Source organism: Calypte anna, chromosome 11 (genome assembly GCF_003957555.1).
Source record: "Calypte anna isolate BGI_N300 chromosome 11, bCalAnn1_v1.p, whole genome shotgun sequence".
In the NCBI taxonomy this organism is placed as follows: Eukaryota; Metazoa; Chordata; class Aves; order Apodiformes; family Trochilidae; genus Calypte; species Calypte anna.
Window position 1 is genome coordinate 800,016 of NC_044257.1, and position 18,306 is coordinate 818,321.

General features: G+C 50.0%; 1 protein-coding gene across 1 annotated transcript in view; it reads left to right on the forward strand.

The window, feature by feature from the left end:
* The first annotated feature begins 7,223 nt into the window (after positions 1-7,223).
* The window catches only part of GLG1 (golgi glycoprotein 1), a 96,282-nt gene continuing 85,199 nt past the window's right edge, over positions 7,224-18,306 (forward strand). Inside the window, exon 1 of the mRNA XM_030457585.1 lies at positions 7,224-7,547. Within this exon, the coding sequence (XP_030313445.1) occupies positions 7,245-7,547 (303 nt within the window). The 5' untranslated portion in view covers positions 7,224-7,244. The remainder of the gene's footprint in view (positions 7,548-18,306) is intronic.

Here is an 18,306-nt window from a genome sequence, read left to right on the forward strand (position 1 = left end):
TGGAGGGCAGCTGGTGTGTCAGGCTGTGCTGTTCCACTGGTGTTTGGAGCAATGAGCCACTCTGTGGCTATTTCTGCCTCTGTCTCTGGGAAGATTTTGTTCCTGTGAAGCAGGGCAGCCCCTTGGCAGTGTCTGAACTAAACCTGCTGGGAGGCCACAGGTAACTGCAGCCAGGCTCTTGCTCTTTGCTGTGCTGAGGCATTCTTTAATTTTATTTTTATTTTTTTTTAATTCTTTTTTTCCAGGCTGGTGTTGGGGGGAGGGAGCACCTTTCCTGTTGTTAATTCTTGCAGAACCAGGTCTGGGAGAGTCTTGGTTATTACTGTGGTGGCAGCTGGGTAGGAACCCCTGGAGCTAGGAATAATCGATCCAGCCTGCTCAGCCCCTTCCCTGGGAAGGGAAAATCTTTCTGGAAAAAGGCTGTGCTCCCTGTGTCCCTCTGCTGGCAGCAAGCCTGGAGTCAGGAGGCTGATCCATGATACCTTGGACAAGGGTGGAGCTCCAGAACATCTTCAGTACATCGATGGCATCACTGTGTGGGGTGACACAGCAAAGGAAGTCTATGAGAAAGGTAAGGAGATCACTGAAATCCTTCTAGGGGCTGGTTTTGCTGTTAAAAGGAGCAAGGTCAAGGGACCTGCACAAGAGATACAGTTTCTGGGAGTTAAGTGACAAGATGGACGTCACCACATCCCAATGGATGTGATTAACAAAATAACTGCTATGGCCCCACCAGCTACCAAAAAGGAAACTCAGTCCTTCTTAGGAACTGTTGGTTTCTGCAGGATGCACATTCCTTTTTATAATCAGGTTGTGAAACCTCTCTATGAGGTTACCTGGAAGATTCATAGAATCACAGAATGGGCTGGGTTGGAAGGGAGCTCAGAGCTCATCAAGTCCAACCCTTGATCCACTCCCCCCGTGGTTCCCAGCCCATGGCACTCAGTGCCACATCCAGGCTCTTTGGAAAGATCTCCAGACACGGAGAATCCACTACTTCCCTGGGCAGCCCATTCCAATGCCTGATCACCCTCTCCAGAAAGAAATTCTTTCTCATCTCCAACCTAAACCTCCCCTGGCACAACTTGAGACCCTTTGTGCCCTCTTGTCTTGCTGAGAGTTGCCTGGGAAAAGAGCCCAACCCCCCCTGGCTCCAACCTCCTTTCAGGGAGTTGCAGAGAGTGATGAGGTCTCCCCTGAGCCTCCTCTTCTCCAGCCTCAACACCCCCAGCTCCCTCAGCCCTTCCTCACAGCAATTCTGCTGGATCCCTTCACAGCCTCCTTGCTCTTCTCTGGACCTGCTCCAGCACCTCAAGCTCCTTCCTGAGGGGCTGAGGGGCCCAGAACTGGACACAGGACTCAAGCTGTGGCCTCACCAGAGCTGAGCACAGGGGCAGAATCCCTTCCCTTGGATAGACTTTAAATGGGGCTCAGAACAAGCAGCTGCTTTTGAGAGTATTAAACAGGAGACTGTGCAGGCAATGGCCCTTGGAGCAATTGGAACAGGGCCAGACATCAAAAATGTTCTTTACACGGGAGATGGAGGTGATGGTCCTACATGGAGGTGATGGTCCTACATGGAGCCTCTGGCAGAAAGCTCCAGGAGAGACTCGAGGCCGACCTCTAGGATTCTGGGGTCGAAACTAGAAAGGCTCTGAAGCCAACTACACAGCCACTGAAAAAGAGATACTGGCCACATAGGAAGGAGTTAGAGCTGCTTCAGCAGTGATTGGTACTGCAGCACAGCTCCTCCTGGTGCCACGATTACCTGTACTGGGTTTTCTGTACACAGGTAGAGAATCCTCCCATCGTGCTACTGATGCTCACGCTACCGATGAGGCAGCCTGGTCCCTGCCTGCACCACCCCTTTGCCTTTAGCCATGGCTTTGTGTGCCTTGGAGGGGAGATTTCAACAGATATAATGAAAAAAAACCAAAAAAACCACCCCAAAACCATGTTGCAGGTGGCAAAAAAGAGTGCTAAAGGAAGTGTAAGGCAAAGGAGGGGGCAGAGCAGAGCTTGCAGGTGAGGTAGGACCTTCCAGGGCTTGGCTTGGTTCTGGCTGTGCCCAGAGGGTGAGAAGCAGCAATTCCATGTGTCCCGACCCAAAGTGGATGAAATCCAGGCAATACAGCAAGTGAAACAAGCAGCTGAGTCTGAACCTTGTTACACTGAGGTAGCCAGAGCATCCCAGGGGGGGATTTCCTTTCGTTCCTCTCTTTGGTCCACAAGATGTTGGCAAAATATTCTGCTAATGCAGGTGAGTGGATCTCTTGCTAAGGCAGTAAACCCTTTCACAGAGCTGGCTTTCTGCTGGTTTAGGAAGGAGAAGGGAATCTGAGGAGATGGAGGGGAAAGCAGAGGAATGAGCAAGCAAGCAAAAAGCAGTTTTCTGTTGGCTTCCATTTGCATCTAATGCCAGAAAGAGTAAATGGAAAACAACAGATTGCAGTGCCCAGAGAGGGAGAAAGGGGCAAGGTCTCCCCTTCTGGGATGTGTTTTCAGCTTTCTATTTTAAAAACTCTGTAGTCAAGGCTTTTCCCAGCTAAAATGGGAATGAGCTGAGTGCTCAGACACCCCCTGAGTCGAGCTGCATCCCTCCTTGTTGCAGAGGTGCCTGTAAAACTGAGCAGAGGGGGGCACAAGACCTTGGCTGCAGGACAGTCCCCCAGCTGAGCTGCTTCATCCCTTGTGAGCACTCCCAGCCTGCAAACTCAAACGTGTTGGTGTCAGCAGCCTCCCTGCCTGAAGATAGCAATATTCATCATTTTTTATCTGCTTTTGAGATGGTTAAAGGTATGGAGAGACCTCTGAGAAGGGAGAGGTGCTCCAGGCTGGGCTGTACTGGGATGAGCTGTGGGGACCCTGGGTGACAGTGCTGGAGGGTGGGTGGGTGCCCACAGGAAACTTGTGCACGGGCACAGGGAAGTTCTGATAATAACTGGAGATTCTTGAGAATACCAAGGCCAGGTGGGATGCTTGCTCTTGGAAAATCATGCTTCTAAGTAGCAAAAATCAAGATGAAATGGAGGCTTGTAGTCCTTGGGACAGACTGAGCAGGTAACAGGTCCTGTCCAGCCTTGGATTGATGTCAGTGGTTCCACTCTGTCAAGTGGAATTAATTTGAGAGTCCAGGGGGTCTGGTTTCCCATCGAGTCCAGTTTGGTGTTCCTGCTGGCAGCAGAGCTGGGGGCAGGGGGAGCCCTCCCTGCTTCTGAGATCATCCAACTGGGAACAGCACGGAGTGCTCAGGAAGGCAGAAGTGGGATTAGGAAAGAATTGTGGCAGGCTGGAGGAAGGATGGGAAAATTGCCTGGGATTTTTTCTTTTCTGTTTTGTTTGTTCTGTTTTTAAAGGTAGGTGCTAACTCCAACTCTTCAGGGAACAAGGGGGAAGCCCCCATCTCCTGGGGCTTCCTGAAATGTGTCACCACTTGTGAGTTCTTACCTGGAATGTTGTCTCCTGTTTCTCCACGATTTCCTCAGAAGCTGGAGACTGCTGTGGGCATCTGGTTACTTCTGAACAAGGATGAGCAGTGCTGCTGCAGGACTCCTGACCTACAGGAAAAGCTGAAAGAGTGGAGATGAACCTGTGAATAGAAGTGCTGAGTGGCAGCTGGGACAAAGCACGCAGCATTTGTTGGAGATGATCATCAGCTGGGAAAGGCAGCACTGAAATTCTGAGGGACCCTCAGCACTGGGGGGAGGCAGCTGAGCAGCTGTGTGAGAGAGGGGAAGGGCCTGAGGGCTTCCCAGTGGTGCCCAGGGCTGGGGGGAAGCAAGTCTGGATCCAATTAAAAACTGGAGCAGCTCCTCAGCACAGACAAAAGAAGAGCTTTGCTTCTCCCTCAGGTGGTGAGCTGGAGGGCAAGGATGTTGCTGGGAAAGAGGGAGAGGCCTCCCAGCAGCTGGGGGCTGTAGAAATGTGTTTTATTGCTTGAAGGGGTGAGACTTAAGTGTAGCAGCAGCAGCAGCAGCAAACTGCAAGCACTTAATGCAGCACCTAGAATCTGAGCACCTTGCTGGTGAAATGCTTACAGTGTGGAGCTGAGGGTGTTTCCACCCAGCCTGGGGTCAGGCTCTGCAGCTGCAGGGAGCTGCTGCCCAGGCAGAGGTCACAGAACCCCAGACTGGTTTGGGTTGGGAGGGACCTTAAAGCTCCTCCAGTGCCAACCCCCTGCATGGGCAGGGACACCTCCCACCAGCCCAGGTTGCTCCAAGCCCCATCCAACCTGGACTTGGACACTGCCAGGGATGGGGCAGCCACAGCTTCCTTGGGCAACCTGGGCCAGGGGCTCAGCACCCTCAAATTCAAGAATTTCTTCCCCATGTCCAACCTCAATCTCCCCTCTTCAAGTTTTAACCCATTTCCCTTGTCCTCTCCCTACCCCCCCATGTCCAAAGCTCCATCCAACCTGGACTTGAACACTGCCAGGGATGGAGCAGCCACAGCTTCCATGGGCAACCTGTTCCAGCATCTCCCCACCCTCAAATTAAAGAATTCCTTCCCCATGTCCAACCTCAATCTCCCCTCTCCAAGTTTTAACCCATTTCCCTTCTCCTCTCCCCACCCCCCGTGTCCAAAGCCCTCCCCCAGCTTTCTTGTAGCCCCTTCAGATATTGGAAGGTTGCTCTGAGCTCCCCTGGGAGCCTCCTCTTCTCCAGGCTGAACAACCCCAATCCCTCAGCCTGGCTTCCCAGGGAGCTGCTCCAGATTATTCACCTCTGTGTGGACACAGTGCCCATCAAGCTGTTCTTTAGTAAGAGCTTGTTCAATGGCAGGTTACACAGGATGCTGAAATCCATGGTTGGGAGGAGGTTTCCCACAAGTGTGGGATGCTCAGAGGAGGATGGGGGCTGCTCCTCAAGAAATGAGTCTCCAGAGAGCTCCCAGGGGTATGGGAAGGAGGAGGGAGCTGTGTCCCTGCCCCACTGCTCCCTTTGTCCTCCTCCTGGGGCACATGGAGGAGCAGAGCCAGCCCTCCCTCTTTTCAGATAAATTCCACCACACCAAAAGGGCTGTGAAGCATGGGCTGGATTTCACTGACTTTTTTTTAAAGTATTCCCAGCTGGGGGGCTCCTGGATGCTGTGTTCCCAGTGTGACACCAGAATGTGATGGGGACTTCTCCATCTGACACCCCTTTCCTGCCCTCATCTCCACCTGGAAAAGGCATGATGGGTTCTGGTAGCTCCTGGTGAGGGTAAGACAGCATCCCCCCCCCCCCCCAAAAAAAAGGGGGTTGCCTGGACAGGATGTGCCAGGATAATCCTGGGGTGCAAAAGGAACTCAACAACTTCACTCCAGCCCCTGCCATCCTGGCAAAAACTTCTGACTTTGGGTCAATGCCACTTTGTGCTCCCACGCTGGGGCAGAGGGAGCTGTCAGGGTGACTCCTCGTGACTGAGAGCCAGGGCCAGACATCTGGAATTTTGGAGTTGAAATTGGGCAGAACGGGAGAGCAGCCAAGGGGATGAATGGTTGAGGGTTTAAGTAGTAAAGAAAAGATAAAGCCCATTTGTTGGTGGGGCTGTGGGTAGGGTCCCATGGGAGGGCAAGGGCCTTCTTTGAAAGGGCACGTGGTGCATCTGACCCAGTGAACCCTAAACCAAGCATCCCTGTGGCACCCCGAAAATGTGATTTTTCTGCTTGTTTCCCCATGGCCTTTCCCACACCAACCATCCCTGGGCCAGTCCAGATGTCTGCCAGCTTTTCGGGATTCCCCTCTGACGAGAGCAGCATCGTGAGCTCCAGCCTGCGGGTGGGAACTGAGTGATTTTGGGCAAAAACTTGCCCAAAGGTTCTCGACACCTGCTGTGGAGGTGTGAGCGATCTGGGGATGTGGCTCCTCGTGTCCTGTGCCACCAATGCCAGGTCAGTGGTTTGGCCAAGGTGGGTGATGGGCTGTGGGGACCGTTTTGAGACTGTGATGGCAACCCCGAGGACAAGGGGTGGATGGGGAATGGATTGAGAGCAGCTCTGAGGGGAAGGACTTGGGGGGGGTTGGTCCATGAGAGGCTTTACATGGGCTGGTGGTGTTCAGAAACCAACCATGTCCTGGAGATGTCACCAGCAGGTCCCTTTCTGCTCTGGTGAGATCTTTTGTGGGTCCCCAACAGGAGAAGGACGGGGAAGTTCCCCAGTTCAGGAAGGATATCAAGGTCCTGGAGCAGGTCCAAAGGAGGGCAACCAGGCTGGTGAAGGGACTCAAGCACAGACCCTGTGAGGAGAGGCTGAGAGAGCTGGGGGTGTTGAGGCTGGAGAAGAGGAGGCTCAGGGGAGACCTCATCACTCTCTGCAACTCCCTGAAAGGAGGTTGGAGCCAGGGGGGGGTTGGGCTCTTTTCCCAGGCAACTCTCAGCAAGACAAGAGGGCAGGGTCTCAAGTTGTGCCAGGGGAGGTTTAGGTTGGAGATGAGAAAGAATTTCTTTCTGGAGAGGGTGATCAGGCATTGGAATGGGCTGCCCAGGGAAGTAGTGGATTCTCCGTGTCTGGAGATCTTTCCAAAGAGCCTGGATGTGGCACTGAGTGCCATGGGCTGGGAACCACGGGGGGAGTGGATCAAGGGTTGGACTTGATGAGCTCTGAGCTCCCTTCCAACCCAGCCCATTCTGTGATTCTATGATTCTATGGAAGGGTTGGAGCAAAGCCGGGAGGTCCCGGGGATGAACCGAGGGCTGGAGCAGCTCTGCCCCGGGGTTGCTCAACCTGGAGAGCACTCTGAGCCCCTTCCAGCACCTAAAGGGGCTACAGGAAAGCTGGGGAAAGACTGCAGACCTGGGAATGGTTTTTAAGAGGAACGAGAGGAGGTTTGGATGAGATGGGGGGAGAGAATCTCTGCTGTGAGGGTGACGAGACGCGGGAGCAGACGAACTGCAGCTGCCCCACGCCTGGAAACGTCCGAGGCCGGGTCAGATGACGCTTGGATCAATCCGCTCTGGTTTGCGGTGGCCCTGTCCGTGCCAAGGGGGTTGGAATGAGGAACTGAACCCCCCAGGTCCCCCCCGCTCCTCTCCGCTCCGCTCCGGCACCGCCGCCCCGGGAGCCTCCGTGGCGCCTCCACCCTCACAGGGGCGGGCGGGGAGCGGGGGGGGGGCGTGGCCAAAACAAACCACGCCCCCAGCCCACCCACTCAAAGGCTAAAGGGGCGTGGCCCGGGGAGGGCGGTGACGTCACCGGCGCCCTGCTTTGCATACGGCGTGCGTGCCGCTGGGTGGGCGGCCGCGCCGGAGGTGGCGGATCCAAGATGGCGCCGTGCGGACGTGTCCGGAGCCGCTGCCCGGGCCCCGCGCTCCTCCTGCTGCTGGTGCTGGCGGCGCGGCCGGCGGCGTGCGGGCCTCCTGCCGGTGCCGGCAGCCTGGCCTTAGGAGTGCAGGCAGCGGGACCGGGCGGGTCGGGCCCACGGGGTCCCCGCGGCGGCGGCGGTTCGGGCAGCGGGTGGAAGCTATCGGAGGAGGCGGTGTGCCGGGAGGACGTGGTGCGGCTCTGCTCCAAGCACAGCTGGGCCAACAACCTCGCCGTCCTCGAATGCCTGCAGGACGTCCGTGAGGTGAGGGCCGAGCGCCGGGCCGGGCCTACCCGCGGCGGAGGCGGCGGCGGCGGCGAACAAAGAGCGGGGCCCCGCCGCTGCTGCTCCTCCAGCGCTGCCCGCTCCTCCCTTCCTCGTTTACCTCACGTTTTCTGTGGTAAAACGCGGGGTTTGAGCGCGCACCCGGCGCTGCGGAGCCGGTGGTGAGGGGGGAGCTGCCCGCCGCGTTTGCACCCTGGGGCTCTGCGCTGCCGCCCCGCGGGGAGGGAGAAGCCCTGGGCGGGGAGGGTTCCTCAGGGCTCCTCAGGGCTCCTCAGGGCTGTGCCGCTTCCAGAGCGATGGAATCCGGGCTGGCTGAGGGAAGGAGCCTGCCCGGCAGCAGCAGCGGCCTGAGGGGATTGATTTTTCAGGCTCGGCTTCCCAGCTTCTCCGTAAGAGCTCAGCTGCAGAGGTGCCCGTTTGCGATGGATCGGACTCGCTGTGGGATCACTGGACCTGGTTCCTGTGAAGGGGGTGGCTGGGCCGTCTGGGTTTGGTTCCAAGCGTCTGTCCTGAGTGGCCCAAGTCAAGGGCTTCAGTTGCCACATCAGGGTTTTCCGCGGCCCGACCTTTTCATTCATTCCCTGGTGGTTCGTGCTGGGTTTGAAGAAGGGGCAGTGCCTCTGGGGAGCTGCTTGGGTGCTGAGGGCTGTTCAGTTCCTGGCCTCTCTGCTGTGAAGTCCAGGAATGTCAGGCTGGCTCGGTTTTGATAGTGTTTTATCACGTGGAAATGCAGCCAGGAAAAAAACCTGTGCTGGTTTCTTGTCCCTTATTGCAGGGACAGCAGATGGCAGTGACTTAATGGTTACTCTCACCACGGGGAGTCATGAACCAGTAACTGTCCGTGATTCCTTCCTGCCTTAACATCCAGAAATAATTCAGTTTCTTTAATCTAACTGAATGCTTTATTTTTGGGCAGGTAGGTTAGCAGGACACTCGTGGTAGATGACTCATGATGGAAACATCTATCACAGATATAAAATGGTCTGATATATCCTTACTGAACAACTTGTCCCTTACTGGTTTTTATCACCTGTCTGGGACCTCTTGGACCCCCCGAGGTCAGGCACACCCTCTCTGTGAGGATCTCAGAAGCTGCACTTGCAGGAGGTGGCTCCTGAGCTACCAGCCTGCCAAAAGAGCCAAGCTCTTGTTCCTTCCTTTCCAGTTGTGTGGCCCCTCCCTTCTCGTTTCATAGTTCCAGTGCTTGTTGGTTTTCTGCCATTTTAGTGAGGTGGACCTGTCTGTCATCTGATTTATCAGCTTTCTGCTGGAAAAATGTTTTGCCTTTTTACTGAGGTGGGCTCAGAGAAGGGGGCGAGCTCAGGGCTGGGGCAGAGAGCTCTGCACAAGCACAAAATGAAGGGATGCCTCACTTAACACTTTTTCTTTTCAGTGTCTGCAGCCCTGAGCTGGTTTTGCATATCTCATGGCAATTCAGCTCCCTTTTGTATGTTTTGTCTTGCTCAGGGTTTTCCTTTTGGCCTTTCAAAGCCAGCCTGGTTGCTTGGCTGGCTGGTAGTCTTGTCTAGCTGCAGCAGTGCCTGATAACCAGTGCAGAAGGTGAATATTTTCCTGGTGTGACATCCCAGGCATCTATAGGAGATCCCAGGGTTGTTTTGGCTTGAGTTTTCTCTCCAAAGGTGCCCATCTGCAGCCTTGTCCTGATTGTCTGTCAGCTGCTCTTAGGCTCAACAGTTCTCCTGCCCTCACTCAGGGTGTGATGAGCTGTGTCCTGACATCAAAATGACTTCCCAGAGTGCTGCTCTGAGAAAGAAATTAAAATTCTCTGGTTTTTCTCTGGTGCATCCCTACAGCTTAACTCTTGATACTTAGAGTCTCAATCACGAGCTGTAAACATAGGGTGGGCACATGGGGTGACTGGGGATGGAGTCAGATGTTGCCTCTCAGAGGTTCCCTTTGCACTGGAGGTGGCTGCAGAGGAAATAAGTGACATTTTAACTGCTAGTGTTGGTGGTGTGACTTGAAACTGTGACCTTAGATCATTTGTCAGCCTGTTTGGACAACACCAGAGAAGTGATAGTTGGGTTGTTAGGTGGGTGAGGAACAGCCTAAGTCCTGCAAACCCATTTACAATAAATGTAAGATCTGGGGAGTTGCTGTTGTCTGTGGTAGTGTCAGTGAGGGCACTATTTGAACACTGCTGCAATACAAGCAGCAGGTGAGACTTTTAGGTTTGTTTTTTTTTTTTTTTACCCATAGGTGAAATATTACTCTGAAGTGGACAAAATCTTGGTTTGCATCTGGGTGCCTTGCTAAGGGCTCTGTCACTTGGTTTTTGTTCTTAGTGTGATGTGAAAAAGTGAGGGTATTTAAAAAATTGGAATAAAGAGGGGAAGAAGCTGCTTGAAGCCCTTCTTTTGAGTCCCTAAACTATAGAGGAAATAAAAGATACAGTTGTTTGTTAAATGCAATCATGTTATTTCAGTATTAGCTCCTTTTTTACCCTGGATGTCTTTAAGTCCTCCCTGGCTTTTGCTGGGAGTCCTGAATGGAAAAAAAGAGGAGTTCTGAGTCTGTGGTTGAGTGGTACAGCAGCCTGTCTGGTGAGGTGAGTGGCAAGAAAAGATTGTGTTTAACACAATAAATAGAACAATAATAAGAACAGAAGAATTTTATTAAATTTTGTTATTCAGTAACAAAATTAATTTTTAATTCAATATTAAAATTAAATTTTGTTAATTCAACAATAAATGAAAATAACAGTTTGAGAGAAAACAGTAAAAACAAACCTAAAATAATAAATTTAAAGCTTTGGTTTTGAGAAGTTGCTGGTGGAGTCTTGATTTAAAGTATTACCAGCACAGATAGTTGAACACTGCGTATTTTTAGAATTCTTTTTTAAAAATCAACCCCCCCTGACTGATTTCAAATGCTTTACCCTTATTTTTTTCCCCTCAAGGCAATGAAATGTTTAACAGCCCTGATACAGGATCTGCTTCTGCAGGTGCAGAACTGTTCTGCATTTCAGGTTGTTCCAGTGTTTGGAAGGCAGGAGACATGGGACAGCTTCCTTTCCCTTCCTTTCCCTTCCTTTCCCTTCCTTTCCCTTCCTTTCCCTTCCTTTCCCTTCCTTTCCCTTCCTTTCCCTTCCTTTCCCTTCCTTTCCCTTCCTTTCCCTTCCTTTTCCCTTCCTTTCCCTTCCTTTCCCTTCCTTTCCCTTCCTTTCCCTTCCTTTCCCTTCCTTTCCCTTCCTTTCCCTTCCTTTCCCTTCCTTTCCCTTCCTTTCCCTTCCTTTCCTCCTTTCCTTCCTTCCCTTCCTTTCCCTTCCTTTCCCTTCCTTTCCCTTCCTTTCCCTTCCTTTCCCTTCCTTTCCCTTCTTTCCCTTCCTTTCCCTTCCTTTCCCTTCCTTTCCCTTCCTTTCCCTTCCTTTCCCTTCTCAGGAGAAGAATGGGAAGGGTGCTCCTCATTTGGAGGAGTTAGTGGTCATGGTTAGTCAGATCAAACATATTTTTGGTACATTTAACCTGAAAATAACATCAGAAGCACGTTATGATGTGTTCTCCAGCCATACTGGTTTCTATTTGAAATGATCAGTGCTCTGGATACCTCACCATTTTGAGCCACTTTAATGTCATTAATATTTTAATTATTATCCAAATAACTTTGTGCCAAGAAACAGAATAGAACAGGGGTGATTTTTACTTCTCTTTTTCAGAACCTGTGGTTTTTGATTATTTATTTTTCTTTCTGAAAAGAACAAGCCTGTTTCTAGAGAGCTTCCAGAGCTTGCATTTCACTCCACACAGGCTGTAGCCTTTAAGCAGTTTTTAATGGGCTGCTTATTAAACTAATTTTCACAGTGGCTATAGTGTAAATAAACCCATGAAATATTAATATCTTTCCTAGGTAAAAAATTCTGCCTGATTAATGATGATTTACATTTGAAGCATGACTTGAGTTGTTGGGAGTCAGGAAACATTAACAGGTATGGAAATAACCTGTCAGAACAGGTGCATTGTGCTTGTAAAGATCGTGTAATATTTAAGTATTGTATCCATCTCTGGAATGCTGATGCATTATATGGAATGTTTAGAAGCTCACACAGTTAAGTTGGGATTAAAGATCAAAGTTTTGGCCTCCTGCTACTTCCTTCATCCTGAGTGGTTCTGTTTCTTTGGTGGCACCTTTATGGCAGGGACAATACCACTGAGCCTGAATGCTTTGCTCTCTGGCAGAAATCAGGCTTTCGGAGTTGGGGCTTGGGCTAAAAGCTAAAGAAGTTAATCTTAAAAGCTGTGTGTTTTGGGGATAGTCGTTTTCCTCTTGTTTCAGATGGTGTAAAAGGTCAGAAAACAGATTTGATGTGACTTACAAAGTAGGGAATGTAACTTTTGGTGGGCTGGGACTGGTATTTTTGTCTTCCATCTAAATATTTTGATCCTCACTCTGTGTGTACCTGAGCTCCTTAAGTGGTGTGAGAAAACATCCAGTGAAATTGCCTTAAAATTACAGCTGGAAAAGAGAAACCAGAGGCTAATGCATTCTTGGAGTCTTCATCTCTTTGTTGTAGGCAGGGTTGTGTGAGCTCATCCCTGTGCTTGTTCTCCAGTTTCTCTACTTTCTTTTTAAAGGAGTCGGGAATGTGAAGGCTCCCCTGGAATGTTCAGGTTGAAATGAGGTGTGCAAGTGTCATCTGTCACATTAGCTTGATTGTGTTTAAATATTCCCCCTTTTATCTCCATGGTTTTTTGAGTTGGAAGGGTTTGTTTTGACTCCATGTGTGACTTTAGCTCATGTTTGACCACCTACTCCTGTAATTCCAGCTCTCACAGCTTTCCCATGCACAAGGCTGGCATTTAAAGTTACTTTTTTGAGTTATCTAGGCTGGGGCAGCAAATGACTGTGTACCTGTCTAGAGGCCAGAGTAATTGAGGGCTTTTCATAGAATCACAGAATGGGCTGGGTTGGAAGGGAGCTCAGAGCTCATCAAGTCCAACCCTTGATCCACTCCCCCGTGGTTCCCAGCCCATGGCACTCAGTGCCACATCCAGGCTCTTTGGAAAGATCTCCAGACACGGAGAATCCACTACTTCCCTGGGCAGCCCATTCCAATGCCTGATCACCCTCTCCAGAAAGAAATTCTTTCTCATCTCCAACCTAAACCTCCCCTGGCACAACTTGAGACCCTGCCCTCTTGTCTTGCTGAGAGTTGCCTGGGAAAAGAGCCCAACCCCCCCCTGGCTCCAACCTCCTTTCAGGGAGTTGCAGAGAGTGATGAGGTCTCCCCTGAGCCTCCTCTTCTCCAGCCTCAACACCCCCAGCTCCCTCAGCCCTTCCTCTGGAAGGTTGGATCTGCTGGATCCCTTCACAGCCTCCTTGCTCTTCTCTGGACCTGCTCCAGCACCTCAATCTCCTTCCTGAGGGGCTGAGGGGCCCAGAACTGGACACAGGACTCAAGCTGTGGCCTCCCCAGGGCTGAGCACAGGGGCAGAATCCCTTCCCTGGACCTGCTGGCCACGCTGTTCCTGAGCCAGGCCATGTTTTGATTAAACATAGCATGGGGGTGAGCTGGTTTTTGGTTGGTTTTTTTTGTAGGAAATGCCAGTAGTGAAGACTTACTATTTACTGGGTTGACCATCTCCTTCAGTACTTAGAATTTCTGCCACTCAAGGCATTTTCCTGTGTTTTTAGGTGAGCCCTTTTGAGCTGCCTGTGTCTCCAGGTGGTAAGTATATAGTTGTAGGATGGAGGCTGTTCTGCTTCTCTAATCATTACTATTGCCAAGGAGTAGGCAGTTAGTATTCCAGTGGTGTTCTTACAGTGCCTACAGCATTATCATCTGGTTCAGATAACAACACACACAGGGATTTTTTTTTAAAGGCAATGATCAGAAACCTGGAAAATGTATCCTAAGCCTTGCCAAGGGCTTTGCTTACACCCTCCTTTTTTTTCTAAGGGATATTGACCTGGTGATGATTCAAAGCCACCTGTACAGGGGCAAGGGAGTTTAGGAATTCTTCTCTCCCTAAGGAGAAAAACAGAAAAAGAAAAAACCCCATTTTTTTACCTGTAGTTGAAGTTGAGCTACCTTGGTGTACAAATGTGTTGCAATTTTTAGAGACTGGAGTGGGCTCTAACTCAGTGCCAGTCTCTGCATTTGGAGCCTGTGCACTTCTGTTAGAAACTTTCAGGTAGCATTCTGTCTCAAACTGAATTTAACAAAGAATTTACAGTGGTTTGTGGCAGATGGAAATGTGGCATTCTGTCTCAAACTGAATTTAACAAAGAATTTACAGTGGTTTGTGGCAGATGGAAATGAATTTGAATGATCAGTGCTGGTCCCTCCTGCTTCTAAAATCCCCCAAATGGGAGATGGATCCACCAAAGTCACTGGAAGAAAATAGTTGGACCCAGGAGGAAGGGACTGAGAATACTTGGGCTTTGGGAAAAATCCCCACAGATGAGCAACAGTAAAAGCAACTGATGGAGACACGGCTGGAACACCTTCTGAGGTTTTTTCCCCTGAGGCTTGGCTTCTTACTCAAGATCAGCCACATATTTGTTCTGAATTTCTTGGGTTTTCTTGTGTTCAGACAGTATAAGCCAAATTTCCCCTTGGCTTTTGTAGTTAAGTCTTAAAGGAAAAGTCTAAATACACTTTGGAAGTCTGATTTGTGTTTGGGTTACTTCCTTTGGCATCAGCTTTTGGCTTCATCTCAGGGTGTGTCAGTATTTAAAAGTGCCCTTTTCATCTGACTGTAGCCAGGTAGGAGCTGATTAGAGGGTAAGATGGCCCCTTCCCTGCTAGGTCCTGGGTTTGTGAACAGGGCATTGAGCACAGGTTCCTAATTCTCCTTTTCCAGTTGCTGCACTTCTGAGCTGAGAGTCTTATTTTTGTGGGTTTTGGGGAGAGGGATGGTTTTGTGTTGTATTATTTTCTTGGCATGTTGATACTTTTGGTAGCTGATCATTGATCAGTTTGGCTTCCTGAAAGGGGTTACCTTACAGGTCTGCTTCTTCTGGTGAGCTGGCACTGCTGGGCTGCTGCAGCTCAGTGTTCCCAGGAGAGAAGGGATGAGAACACAGGAGAAAAGTGTGGCTGGATGCAGGCTGAGCTTGGCACAGGATGAACTGAGAAGTCTGCAGAGGTCCAGTTGAGAGGGGCTGATTTACTGAGAGGTGCAGATAGGTTGTGTTGATGGCCAACATTGTGTCCTGGTGGCCAAGAAGGCCAATGGCACCTGGGGGGCATTAGAAGAGGTTCTGCTCCCCCTCTTCTCTGCCCTGGTGAGGCCACATCTGGAATGCTGTGTCCAGTTCTGGGCCCCTCAGTTCCAGAAGGAGAGGGAACTGCTGGAGAGAGTCCAGAGCAGAGGCACAGAGCTGCTGAAGGGAGTGGAACATCTCCTGGTGAGGAAAGGCTGAGGGAGCTGGGGCTCTGCAGCTTGGAGAGGAGGAGACTGAGGGGTGAGCTCAGTGATGTTGATAAATATGGAAAGGGTGAGTGCCAGGACGATGGGGCCAGGCTCTGCTCAGGGATGTCCAGTGACAGGACAAGGGGCAGTGGGGACAAACTGGAGCACAGGAGGTTCCACAGAAATAGAAGGAAAAACTTTTCCACTGTGAGGGTGAGGGAGCCCTGGCCCAGGCTGCCCAGGGGGGTTGTGGAGTCTCAAAGCCCCCCTGGAGGTGTCTGTGTGACTGCTGGAGGTGACCCTGCTCTGGCAGGGGGGTTGGACTCCAGGATCTTTCCAGGTCCCTTCCAACCCCTCACTTTCTGTGATTCTGTGTTTTCCTGCTTGCATCCTCTCCTCCTTCATGCTGGAGGAAAGGAGGTCTCTGTCTCTGGTATTGCCCTTGGGTTGTCAATGTCAGAACAGAATGGTTTCAGGAAAGATTACAGTAGGCAAGTTACGTGCTGTCTTTATTTTCTAGTCTAGAGCTCCTGTCTGGGTGTTTATAGTGCTTCCCTGCTCATGAGCACCACTTCTGGACCACTTTCAGAGAGGTGGACTCTGCTTGTTTTGATCTTTGGAAAATGTATGCTTACTCTTGAAAAAGCTTTGCAGTTATTCTCCCTAATTGTAAAACCCAAAGAACTGGATGAATAAAGGGCCCTGAGTAATTGCCTTTTATTTGAAATCATTCCTCCAAATAGTTTTTTTTGATCTCCTGACTAATTTAGTTTTAAGATCTAGGGAGGTGGTTGCTATGGAACTAAAAAAAATTCATTTCTGTTGGCTGCTCATTTCTTGTCATCATGGGGTACTTTTGTGTTCTGATGTTCAGTTTTTCAGACTCCATAGCAGAGTCAGGTGAGGAGCAGAGATTCTGTTCCAGGTACCAGCTTCTGGCCTTCATCGAGTCAGCAGGTAAAACCCCCATTCTCTGCTACTCCTGAGCAGAGGTGGCATTCAGAGAAGTTGTGCCCTAAGATGCTGGTGTCTGAATGTTGGGCAGTTTCAGAGCTGATGAATTTTCTTTCAGTAGTGTATCTTGTAGCCTTGTGAGCTGAGGTTTCATGGGTTTGCATTAGAGTGCATGACTTTGTTTAATGTCTAAAGTTTTGTCTTAAGCCAGCCTGTAGGTTTGATGTCTTTATCCTTGTGGCTTAGGACTGGTGGTGCACATCTGCTTTCTCTTGCCAGTAACAGCAGAGTGAAGACTGAACGTTGGTCATGCAGCACAGGAAACTTTCTGCATTTGTTCTTATTTACATCTTTGTTTGAATGAGAACTGTTGAGGTGACAAAAATAGGATTTAATGTAAGAGCATTCATGGTTTCTCTGCTTGCCCTATTTTACTCTTCTGTAGTTAGTGGTAGAACTGTGCTGCTTTTTCACAGATGAAAAACTTCTTGTAGTTTATTTGATTCTCACAAATTTTGATTCTTGTCTAGAGAAGGCAGCTGGTTATATTGACATAATTAACTACTCCTACATAACCAGGTAGGGTGAGCACAAATAGCTGTACCAGCTCTGCAGAATCATTCAGGCAGGTGTGCTGTCCCTTGTGTCAGGGTTTAACCCTGCCCTGGCAATTAAACCAAATGCCAGATGCTCCCTATTAGTCCCCCTCCCCTCCTTGATAAAGAAAGGAGAGGGAACAAGGGAGAGAGACTGATGGGTTGGAAACTGAACTGCACAGCTTTAATGAAACAGGAATGATAAATAGGAAAAATGACTAAATCTATACAAATATACAGGGAAATTGATCCCAGGTTCCTCCCCCCCTCTCCCCCCAATAACTCTCCCATCCCCACTGAGGCTGCAGGGCAGCCCTGGGAAAGTCCAGGCTGGAATCCTGGGCTCAGCAGGAGTTGGGAGCTGGAGGCAGGAACACACAGATCCAGGCTGGAATGGATCAGGAGCACAGGCAGAGGAACAGACAGAATCCTCCCAGGATGCTGAAGCAAAGAGGGAGAGGGGAAGAAGGGGAAGCAGGAAGGGGTTTGACCCTCCTGATGCCTCCAATTTCTCCTGAGTCTGAGGTGTATGGGATGGAATCCTCTGTTTGGTCAGTTCTGGCATCTCTCTTGTCTGTTCCTCCCCAAAGGAGGCTGCAGGTGGGACCTCTTTATTCCTTCTGGAGGGCAAACTGTTCCTCAGAGCCTGAGCAGTGTCCCTGGCTCTGCACACCAGGCTCTGGCTGTAACTATAACCATGGAGTTATCAGTCCCAGGAGCAGCCACTGCCTGAGAAACTTGCTGTGAATTTCAGCAAGTGCAGCTGCTGACAAGAGACTGAGCTGAAAGCAAAAGGACAAGACAGAAAATCCCCTTTATCCTGGCCCAGACCAGGACACCTTGTTTAAAAAGCAATGCCAAGATTAATCTGGTAGCAAGTTTGCTGTCTGGATCTCTTGAATCTCCCTGGGAGGCTTCCCCAGCCTTCCCTGGGCTAAGTACCTTGGTAATTGAGACTTTCTTTTGTGTCCTGGTCATGCAGTGTAGAAAACTTTCCACCATGCTAAATGCAGAACAGACTCAGCAGAGCATGTCTTCTTTTAAGTGTGGAACTAATTGCCCAGTAAAAAGTTTTGATAGAATTAAAAAGCAGAAGAAAAGCAGAAGCTTGGCTTGTAGACTTTTCTGTAGCAGTCCCAGCTGAGTCAGTTTTAGTGACACTGATCTCAGGTGAGTTGAAGTAAGATGTGGAAGGAGCTCACAGCAAGCTTCTTCATTATCAAACTGACTTTTTGTTTATGTCAGTGTCTTCGTGGCCTACAGATACATGTCAAAAAATCAGAAAAGCTAACCAAGTAAATCACTGCAACACCACAGCTGTCATTATTTACAACATCAATTCTTCACCAGACTGCAATTCTTTAAATGTTCATGGTGATTAAACCAAATCTGTATCAGGGTGATAATCAGTTTTGATGGGCTACCCAGAATCTGGTCTCCATTGATACAAGGTGAATGCAAAAGTTTAATTTAACAAGAATTTTCTGTTGCTGTTCATGTATGACATTGGCCCTGCTGCTTTTTTTAATTTATTTTTTATTATCATTACTGCTTAAATGATGCTCTGAGCACCCTGCTTCTGGTGCTTTGGTGTTTTAGACAGGTGAGGGCTGAGATGCTGGGGGTCTCAGCCCAGCAATCCAAGCTGGTGATGCCATCAGTCCCCTCTTACTGAGTCTGTGGAGCTGACTCTGTGGAAGCAGTGAGTGTTTTGTTTTTCTATTTTTTATTGTCATTACTGCTTAAATGATGCTCTGAGCACCCTACTTCTGGTGCTTTGATGCTCTAGACAGGTGAGGGCTGAGATGCTGG